Here is an 11,334-nt window from a genome sequence, read left to right as displayed (position 1 = left end):
TCTCTTCCATCTTCCGAGTGTTTTCGGCCCAATCCCGAGACGTGCCCTGAGATGGTCCCCCTTGTGACCGAGGCCTATATGAGAAACATGTCCCCCGAACAGGTGTGACGTTCGGCCCAACCTGCCGAACCCTCCCTGCATACTCAGGCCTCCCAACCGCCTGTTCGTAAGCGTCGTTCGGTGCCCAACGCACCGTGTCTGCGGAGACGCTTTGCGTGGCGGCTGGATCACTGGATAAACTCTGCGTCATCCTCTCCTGTACGTCGTCAACATGAACAAGTCATATATTGAATAATGACAAATCACACATAATTTTAAAAATAATAGTAAATTAAATCAGTAGCATACGCATAGGACCCGTGTACGTTCGTTCACGTGAGTGCCGTCCTTTCTTGTGTGGGTCTTCACGAACGACGCGGCGCGAGTGGGGGGCGTGCCAGATGTACATGTCTGTCGTCATGCAGTTGACATATATAAGAAACAGATAGCGATAAAAATAGTATAAATAAAAATAAAAACAATTATCAACAAATATATATAACATAAACATATATATTTTCATACCTCCTCGTGATTAAATCTGGCATAACTTTTAGATCCCGTACAATGAGGAAGGTCATTCTGCTCGCGCAGCCTCTTCATCCGTTCAGAGGTTGCCTACGCATTTAACATGAAAATAAAAATGTAAGCATTGACACACTTAAATTAAAACTAAAATTAAATAAACTGTTATTAAAAAACCACAACATTTTCTTGGCCTACATACGATTTTTTGCTCACGGCACCAATCTCTCAGCAGGAACTCTACATCTTCTGCGTCATAGTTGCCAAAAAAATTGTCCGGCATTCTCGCACGGATAATCTCGGGCGTGTCACCGTCTCTAATACGTAGTTTGGTTTTGAACCTCGACTTCCACGAGCGGTGCTTACGGCCAATATCACATAAAGCCTCCTGTTGTGCCCTGCGCGCGTCTACTGATACAGGTACATAGAACTCCTCCTGCACATTCAACACATTTTTATAGGTTTAAAAACTTCAAGAAATACATTAATCTCAAGTTTAATTCAAATAAATAATTAAATTATATTCATAGACATACCATCAGCGCGTCCCACATTGCCTGCTTAATCTGCCTATTTACCTTCGCCCATTCGTCCCGCATGTGTATGTAGGACCCACTCCTGATCATCTTGCCCTCAGCCCGCCGAAATCGATTGCAGGCCCGTCCTACAGGTTGTATAGCAGCATTGTACTGCAATACAACCTTCTTACCCCTCGGGAGGACCCAGTTTCTCGCTGGGTCGTCAATCACCTCATAATAAATGGTCCCGTCTGGGTTGTACCCTAATGAAAGAAATATTCAACATTAATGTTAAATATTTAATCATAAGATTAAAGAACATATATATATATATATATATATATATAAACAATTTCTAATCAAATATTTATTTATTTTTAAAAAAAAAAAAAAAAAAAATTTGGTAAGAGAATCTGAGTTTTAAGGATGTCTAAATATGTACTTACCCATCAACCGAATCTGCTCAATCCGTATGTGCTAGGTCGCTGGGTCGCCCGCAACCTCCTCCCCAACCCCTCCGGCTTGTGGATCCTGCTGATCATCATCTGAATCCATATCCTGGGGACTACCGGGGGCCAACTGATCGGTACCCAACATCGCAACGTCCTCCTCATGGGTACTCTGGCTCCCCCCCACATCTGGCATCTGACTCTCACCGGAAAGTGGCATCTGACTCTCACCGGAAAGTGGCATCTGACTCTCACCGGAAAGTGGCATCTGGCTCTCACCAGATAAAGGCATCTGGCTCTCTACATGCCTCGGGCCCTGACTCGCCCCCGATGCTGGCATCCGTCTCGGCCCCGGGCCCTGACTCGCCCCCGATGCTGGCATCTGTCTCGGGCCCGGGCCCTGACTCGCCCCCGATGCTGGCATCTGTCTCGGCCCCAAAATCTGGCCAGGCATCGCCGCCTGTGCCGGTATCTGTCCCAACCCCATAGCCGGCATCTGCATCTCCCCGGTCTGTGACAGTGGAAATCCTACATCCTGCGTCTCACTATCAGGGTTACACGTCATAGGTCCACTATACGTATACGGAAAGTACGGCGCATAACCCTGTGACCCCATCCCTTCTCGCAGCCACCATCGATATGCGTTACCCGGTTGGGTGAACCCTATCTGAGATAATGTCGGCAGCTCCGACAATGGAGAGCTGCAAGGTCCAGCTGTGCTGCTCTGTCCGTGATCTGACGTGGGCACGGCCACCGTACCCGGCAACAATGGTCTATAAGGCCCGTCTGGGTGGTGTGGCCACGCTGCAGAATACAATGCCGTCGAAACAGTGGGCGTGGTCATGGGGGGCACGGGTGGGCTAGGTGCCCGATACGCATAATGAGGGGGTCTCTGGTCCATCAATACCTGCGAACAAATGCAGACAAATTAATTAGAATATGTTTTTTTAATATATTTTTAATGAACATACTAAAGAACAGCGAAATTTATACAATTAATAAAAATTTGTATTCAGTACAAGCGAATTGTACAAACAATATATATATCAGTCAAGTGTATTGAGTTCAAGCTAATTATACTCACAACAAATACATCAATCATTGTATCACGGGAGCTTCAATAGGATCTACGTCGGGCCTGTCGTACTCGAATTCGTCATTCGTATCTGGTAGGTCAGCAGTGGCTAGTACGAGCGGTACGCACTCATGGTAGGTTGTACCATCCTCATTACTCCCATCCCCCTGTCCAACGTCGTACACGTTGCGCGGTTTGGTCCTAACCGCACAAACCCAATTTGGGTTCCTTCCATCTTCTACGTAGAATACTTGATCCACCTGAGATGTAAGCACGTACGGCTCGTCCTGAATCTGTTCTCCCCTGTGGACGAGGTGATTGAAGTTGACAAACACTAGGCCATACTCGTCTATTGTGAATCCTCTGTCCATTGTGGGGTCTGCCCAATTGCACTTAAATAAGACGTACGTAGTCCTGTCATAGTACTCGACCTCAAATATATCGGTTAACTGTCCGTAGTACGTTTCGCCTTCAACGGTAGGAACACAGACGCCGCTATTCTGAGTCCTCCTTCCCACATCATGAGCAAGCGTGCGAAATAATTTTCCATTTACCACGTACCTGTTGTACTTCACCGCTGTCTCCTTTAGCCCTCTACAACGCATAACCAACTTGTGGCCCAATTCCTCCCTACGTTGATCGTCCAGGCCATCGACCTATGTTTTAATTACAAATAGTAAACATCACATTGGGTTATAATCCTGAACCCGCATAAATTTATCCAATTTAAAATTTACAACTATTTCCTTACATATGCACGGTACCATTCGCAGAACTGCTCATGATGTTGTGCTTCAATAAGAGCCTCCGTAATGCGACCCCTAGTGCATGATCGCCTAAGCGCGTCTTTGTGCATCCTACATTCAGCGTATACAATTATGTAATAATTGTTATTAATACTTTTACTCGAATTCTGCTAAATATAAGGTTAGGACTACTTACGTCCGCAAATTGTGAAACTCTTCAGAGTTGAACACAATATAACGATGAATCTGGTGCATTATCAACCGGTTCATGGTAACACGCGTGCCCGCTCCCTTGGATCCATCAGGATTCCTCTGAGGTCTGTTGTGGAATGTTGGTGCGTTATTCAGATACCTTGAACAGAACGTTACCAGCTCGGTCGCTATGTACCCCTCCGCAATGCACCCCTCAGGAGCTGCTTTATTGCGCACATTATTTTTGAAATTCCCCAGACTCCTGGTTTAAACACATACACGACAATTTAATTGTCGTCAATTAGGATTACAATTAAATAAAAATATTTATTTACATATTACGCCGAATTTTACCTCTCTGCCGGGTACATCCATCTATACTGCACGGGTCCGCCCAGTCTACACTCGCGCACAAGATGCACAACCAAGTGGACCATGCTGGTAAAAAACCCTGGAGGGAATATCTGTTCTAGCTTGCACAAAGTGATACAGACGTCACCCTGCAGTCGGTCCATATCTTCTTGTGATAGCTTTGTTGAGCATATGCCTCTAAAAAATGCAGAAATCTCCACAAGAGGTCTAACCACTTTATCAGGCAATGACTTACGCAGTGCAATTGGAAGAAGCTGTTGCATCAGTATGTGGCTATCATGGCTCTTCAAGCCAGAAATTGTACGGTCCTTGAGCCGAACACATCGTGAAATGTTCGAAGCGTATCCGTCCGGGACCCTAACATTTCGAAGAACCTTCAGAAAATTTTCTTTGTCCTCTCTAGACATTGTGTGACAGGCAGCGGGAATATACGTTTTACCGTTGGCGGCCGTGAACGGATGCAACTTAGGTCTCAACCCCATTTCCTGCAAGTCCAGCCGAGCTGCCAAGTTGTCCTTCGTTTTCCCTTTTATATCCAAAATAGTGCCAAGTATATTGTCCATGACATTTTTCTCTATGTGCATAACATCAAGATTGTGCCGAAGCAAATTGTCTTTCCAATACGGCAATCTGAAAAATATACTTTTCTTCTTCCATATAACATCGGAACTCCCTGCACCCTTCTTCCGCTTCTTCCGTTTCTTCTTCTTACCCGCGGTTTCATCTCCAAACGCAACTCCGTCCAACTGTTGGAGAACCTCGTATCCGCATGGCACAATCGGTGCGCTGGCAAATTCTTCGGTACCGTCAAATGTCCTCCTGTTAAGCCGCCACAGATGTTCAGGCGGCAGATATCTCCTGTGCCCCATATAGCAAAATTTGCACCCGTTCTTTAAGCGTATAGAACGCGTCGATTGCATACAGCAAGGACATGCCTTCGCACCCCTGTTAGGCCAACCTGATAAATCTGCATACGCTGGCAAGTCGTTTATCGTCCACATCAACTGAGATCGCATAATAAAATTTTCCTTCTTTGAAGCATCGAATGTTCGTACCCCTACATTCCACAGTTCCAGCAACTCATCAATCAATGGCTGAAGGTAAACATCAATATCCATACCTGGTGAGCTCGGTCCAGGGATAACCAAGGAAAGGATGAAGGACGACTGTTTCATGCACATCCAAGGTGGCAAATTGTACGGCACAAGCATTACGGGCCATGTGCTGTGAGATGTGCTCATGTTCCCAAATGGATTAAATCCATCTGCTGTCAAACCAAGCCGGACGTTTCTACTCTCTGCCATAAAATCTGGATGTAAAATGTCGAACGATCTCCATGCCTCACCGTCGGCCGGGTGCCTCAATACGCCATCCCTAGTGCGGCCTTCTGCATGCCATCTCATATGGGGCGCAGTATGCTCAGACATGAATAACCTCTGCAACCGTGGGATGAGTGGAAACCACCTCAAGATCTTCACCGGGCGTTTTTTTCTCGCTGATATGATCTCACCATCATCATCTACATGTGTATCAGCCCTCCACTTAGACTCTCCACATACGGTACATGAATCTAATTCTTTATTGTCTTTCCATAATAACATACAGTCGTTACGGCACGCCGGAATCTTCTCATACCCCAGACCCATGCCACTTAGGAACTTATTCGCCTCGTACGTGTTATCTGGCAATGCCTCATCGCAAGGAGGCAACAACTGATTGATGAATTCCAGAATGTCTGAAAAAATCTTGTTACTAATACCTCCAACGCACTTCAAGTTGTACATGTGTACAGTAGCACTCAATTTACTGTGCTTTGTACCAGGGTGAAGGGGCTTCTCGGCAGTCTTTAACAGCTCTTGGTACTTCAATGCGTCCCCGCACGACGTATCTTCATCAACTTGTTGCGGAAGAGTACTTGCGGCTTCAGGAACATCGTGCACGCCGAAGGCGTCACGCAACATGGCGTGCATGTTATCATCCTGTTCCACGGCGACACCCTCCTGTTCTGTGACTTCACCATGTTCAGTGCTATGGTCAGCGGCCTCTGTGCCACTGTGATAACTCGAACACTGACCAGGAATAGCGGACCCAGTCGTAGTCTCACCGTGCATATACCACAAATGGTATCCCGGATTCATCCCCCGACCTCCAGTCAGGTGGGCAAGAACGTAATCAGGAGTGTGACGCTGGTTATTTCGACAATACTTGCATGGGCAGTAAATTTTTCCATCGACGGCCGTACAGTTACGAACGGCAAATGTCACAAACGCCCTACACCCGTCGTTATACGTTGTCGTACCCCTAGGTGCTGACATCCAAGACTTGTCCATATTCCTCTGTATAGGGTTAAGAGGACAAGACAAATCATACGTCAAACAAATAAACGTGTAAAAAAGTTGAGCATGTCACGCAACATGGGGTGTACGAATTTATTTCCCTTTTAAAGGGTTTATGGTTAGAGTTTAGGGTTTTAGTTTTTTTGTTAGAGTTTAGGGTTTAGGGTTTATGGTTTTTTAGGGTTTAGGGTTAGGGTTTGTAAGGGTTTAGGGTTTAGGGTTTAGGGTTAGGGTTTGTTAGGGTTTAGGAGGGTTTAGGTTTTTTTTTTTTTTTTAGGGTTTAGGGTTAGGGTTAGGGTATAAATTTAGAAAGTGTAAGATTTTTTTTTTTAAAGGGTTTAGGGTTAGGGTTTGTTAGGGTTTATGGTTAGGCTTTTTTTTTTTTTTTTTTTAAAAAAAAGTGTAGGATTTTGTTTTTTTTTTTTTCTTTTCTTAAGGGTTTAGGGTTAGGGTTTGTAAGGGATTAGGGTTTAGGGTTAGGGTTTGTTAGGGTTTAGGAGGGTTTAGGTTTTTTTTTTTTTTTTAGGGTTTAGGGTTAGGGTTTGTTAGGGTTAGGGTTTAGGGTTAGGGTTAGGGTATAAATTTAGAAAGTGTAGGATTTTTTTTTTTTTTTTAAAGGGTTTAGGGTTAGGGTTTGTTAGGGTTTAGGGTTAGGGTTTGTTAGGGTTAGGGTTTAGGGTTAGGGTTAGGTTATAAATTTAGAAAGTGTAGGAATTTTTTTTTTTTTAAAGGGTTTAGGGTTAGGGTTTGTTAGGGTTTAGGGTTAGGGTTTGTTAGGGTTAGGGTATAAATTTAGAAAGTGTAGGATTTTTTTTTATTATTTAAAGGGTTTAGGGTTAGGGTTTGTTAGGGTTTATGGTTAAACTTTTTTTTTTAAAAAAAAAAAAGTGTAGGATTTTGTTTTTTTTTTTTTTCTTTTCTTAAGGGTTTAGGGTTAGGGTTTGTAAGGGATTAGGGTTTAGGGTTAGGGTTTGTTAGGGTTTAGGAGGGTTTAGGTTTTTTTTTTTTTTTAGGGTTTAGGGTTAGGGTTTGTTAGGGTTAGGGTTTAGGGTTAGGGTTAGGGTATAAATTTAGAAAGTGTAGGAATTTTTTTTTTTTAAAGGGTTTAGGGTTAGGGTTTGTTAGGGTTTAGGGTTAGGGTTTGTTAGGGTTAGGGTTTAGGGTTAGGGTTAGGTTATAAATTTAGAAAGTGTAGGATTTTTTTTTTTTAAAAGGGTTTAGGGTTAGGGTTTGTTAGGGTTTAGGGTTAGGGTATAAATTTAGAAAGTGTAGGATTTTTTTTTATTATTTAAAGGGTTTAGGGTTAGGGTATAAATTTAGAAAGTGTAGGATTTTTTTTTTTTTTTAAAGGGTTTAGGGTTAGGGTTTGTTAGGGTTTAGGGTTAGGGTTTGTTAGGGTTAGGGTTTAGGGTTAGGGTTAGGGTATAAATTTAGAAAGTGTAGGATTTTTTTTTTTTAAAGGGTTTAGGGTTAGGGTTTGTTAGGGTTTAGGGTTAGGGTTTGTTAGGGTTTAGGGTTAGGGTTTGTTAGGGTTAGGGTTTAGGGTTAGGGTTAGGGTATAAATTTAGAAAGTGTAGGATTTTTTTTTATTTTTTAAAGGGTTTAGGGTTAGGGTATAAATTTAGAAAGTGTAGGATTTTTTTTTTTTTTTTTAAAGGGTTTAGGGTTAGGGTTTGTTAGGGTTTAGGGTTAGGGTTTGTTAGGGTTAGGGTTTAGGGTTAGGGTTAGGGTATAAATTTAGAAAGTGTAGGATTTTTTTTTTTTAAAGGGTTTAGGGTTAGGGTTTGTTAGGGTTTAGGGTTAGGGTTTGTTAGGGTTAGGGTTAGGGTATAAATTTAGAAAGTGTAGGATTTTTTTTTTTTTTTAAAGGGTTTAGGGTTAGGGTTTGTTAGGGTTAGGGTATAAATTTAGAAAGTGTAGGATTTTTTTTTATTTTTTAAAGGGTTTAGGGTTAGGGTATAAATTTAGAAAGTGTAGGATTTTTTTTTTTTTTTAAAGGGTTTAGGGTTAGGGTTTGTTAGGGTTTAGGGTATAAATTTAGAAAGTGTAGGATTTTTTTTTTTGTTAGGGTTTAGGATATAGGGTTCGTTATGGTTTAAGGTTAGGGTTTGGTTATAGAAAATGTAGGAATTTTTTTTTTTTTTAAAGGATCTAGGATTAGGGTTTAGGGTTTAGGGTTTTAGTTTCTTAGGGTTTAGGGTTTAAGGTTAGGATTTTTGTTTTTAGTGTTAGGAATTTTTTTTTTAGAAAGTGTAGGAAATTTTCTTTTTAAGGGTTTAAGGTTAGGATTTTTGTTTTTAGTGTTAGGGTTTCTTTTTTTAGAAAGTGTAGGATAATTTTTTTTTTTAGGGTTTAGGGTTTAGGGTTTAAGGATAGGACTTTTGTTTTTAGTGTTAGGGTTTCTTTTTTTAGAAAGTGTAGGATATTTTTTTTTAGGCTTTAGGGTTTAGGTATTTTCAAAAGTGTCATCGTTGGTTTATAACGTTAAACTAATATCGGACATTGTTTGATTTTGTTTGACTAACAAAAAAACATTGTAATCCATAATAACACATTCAAAAAATATATATATATATATATAACCTCTCAAATAAAAAATTAGGACAGGAAAAATTAAAAACATAAAAAACACAACATGGCAAAAAAGAACATGGCTTTCAAAAAAATAAAAATACATATAACACTAAATGACACAAAAATACAAACGCCTACACAATTTCTAAATATCAAATGTGTACTAACACAAAAATACATGCAGCATTGTTAAAAAAAAAAAACACAAACTATAGCAAAAATGAAATACCTACTCCAAGAAAACCCCCAAAAAAAAAAAAAAAAAACAGTAATTTAAGCTTACACTGATTCAGCAAAATTGAAAAAATAAAATATAACACAGTCCAAAAATTATTACAATTATCAATCAAGAACAAATGTCCAAATTATTACAATAAAAATTATTACAATATATATTCAATCAGTATTTCATTTACATGTTGAAAAAAAAAATGAAATACAAATTTAAGGGGAAATTACTCACTGTCGACGGTAGGTTGTGGATTTAGGGCTCCTTCTTTATATATATACCTGCATATTCGGATATACATTATGGAGAAAGGAAAAAAAAGTTAGCAAATGTATATATATATAACACTAAATTTATCTGCAATATATATTAAGAGCACCGGCGACTGAACAGAGAGAGAGAGAGAGAGAGCCACTGACCGGACCGGAGGAAAGGGAACCGACGGCCTAGCCAACCCCTGCCGGAGGGACGTCCCAGTAGAGAGAGAAAGAGAGAGAGAGAGAGAGAGAGAGAGAGAGAGAGAGAGAGAGAGAGAGAGAGAGAGAGAGAGAGAGAGAGAGCGAGAGAGCTAGAGGGAATCGGTGAGAGAGAGACAGTCGGTGAGAGGGAGACGTGACGACGCCGGAGCTCACCACACCGGCCGGCTGAGCTCGCCGGAGAGACAGAGAGAGAGAGAGAAGAAATGAGAGAGAGAGAGAGAGAGCGAGAGAGAAGAAATGGGTAGCTTCCTCTGGAAGCTACCCATTTCTTATATATAAATATAAGTATATAATTTATATAATATAATATATATTTATATTATTAATTAGTTTTACGTATATAATATATAATGTTTGGCCAGGTGGCGCGCGGGAGAATTCCCGCGAGGCATCCGGCCAAACAGTTGGAGACGTGTTTATAAATACACGTCTCCACATGCTATATATATATATATATATATATATATATATATATATATATTATATCTATTTTATATAAACCCATGCAACCCTAAGTTCATGCAATGCATGTACTGCATGTACATGCACTGCATGAACTCATGTTAATTATTATTATTTTTTTTTTTGGGTCTACATATATGCTTCACAAAGTTGGTTTAATTATGCATATAGTACAATATGTCAATTTAGGGTTAGGGTTTACGTACTTATAAGTACACCATATATATATATATATATATATATATATATATATATATATATATATAACTCATCATATAAACCCTAATCATAAGTGTATGTATTTTGTATAGCAAACAACCATAACCCTAACTGTATGTACTATATATAGCAAAAAACCCTAACCCTAAAATACACGTCCCCCATAGTAGAAATTGTATTTAATTTAAAAAGTAATAAATATATCTATATATATAATAAAAAATAATTATATATAGAAATAAATATATTATTTAAAAAATAATAATTTAATGGTCCAAAAAATTAAACTATAACTCTAAGTGTATATACTATATATAGCTATAAACTATAACCTTAAGGGTACGTACTATACTAAAACCTAAAACCATAAAAAATAAAAACTAAAACCTAACCATAAAATTAACCCTAAGTGCTAGACTATATATAGCTATAAACTCTAATCATGAGGGTACGTACTATATCTAGTCATAAACCCTAACCCTAATCCTCTATCCAAAAGTATATAATATATATATATATATATATATATATATATATATATATAGCTATAAAACTAAACCCTAAGTAAATGTACTATAACTATAACTATAACTATAACTATATATATATATATATCGGAACAATCTAATTTTGAACTGCTCATGATTTAACTTATATATATATATACTTAAAAGTGTACAATAATGACACGTGAAAAATATATTGACATTATTATTCATTAAACGTAAAATCAATAAAATTATAACACATAGCCCTAAGTGTATATATTATATATACCTATAAACCCTAAAACCCAAACCCTAAGTGTATATATATATATATATATATATATATATATATATATATATATATATATATATATATATATATATATAGCTATAAAACTAAACCCTAAGTAAATGTACTATAACTATAACTATAACTATATATATATATATATCGGAACAATCTAATTTTGAACTGCTCATGATTTAACATATATATATATATACTTAAAAGTGTACAATAATGACACGTGAAAAATATATTGACATTATTATTCATTAAACGTAAAATCAATAAAATTATAACACATAGCCCTAAGTGTATATATTATATATACCTATAAACCCTAAAACC

The 11,334-nt window shown here is 38.9% G+C and overlaps 2 protein-coding genes across 2 annotated transcripts; both read right to left on the bottom strand.

The window, feature by feature from the left end:
• Positions 1–661: 661 nt before the first annotated feature.
• Positions 662–1,555, bottom strand: LOC133874741 (uncharacterized). Its single transcript, XM_062312619.1, has 3 exons — positions 1,529–1,555; positions 1,101–1,345; positions 662–1,000 (listed from the first exon to the last, which is right to left on the bottom strand). Exons 1-3 carry the CDS (start codon positions 1,530–1,532, stop codon positions 701–703), a joined length of 549 nt encoding a protein of 182 aa, XP_062168603.1. The 5' UTR covers positions 1,533–1,555; the 3' UTR covers positions 662–700.
• Positions 1,556–2,299: 744 nt separating this feature from the next.
• Positions 2,300–3,900, bottom strand: LOC133876473 (uncharacterized). The gene is made up of 4 exons (XM_062314754.1): positions 3,549–3,900; positions 3,358–3,463; positions 2,616–3,262; positions 2,300–2,438 (listed from the first exon to the last, which is right to left on the bottom strand). The coding sequence occupies exons 1-3, from the start codon at positions 3,620–3,622 to the stop codon at positions 2,630–2,632; spliced, it is 813 nt and encodes a 270-aa protein (XP_062170738.1). The 5' UTR covers positions 3,623–3,900; the 3' UTR covers positions 2,300–2,438; positions 2,616–2,629.
• Positions 3,901–11,334: the final 7,434 nt, after the last annotated feature.

This window comes from Alnus glutinosa, chromosome 8 (assembly GCF_958979055.1).
Source record: "Alnus glutinosa chromosome 8, dhAlnGlut1.1, whole genome shotgun sequence".
Lineage (NCBI taxonomy): Eukaryota > Viridiplantae > Streptophyta > Magnoliopsida > Fagales > Betulaceae > Alnus > Alnus glutinosa.
Note: the sequence above shows the minus strand (reverse complement) of the source record. Positions and strands in the feature narration are given on the sequence as shown.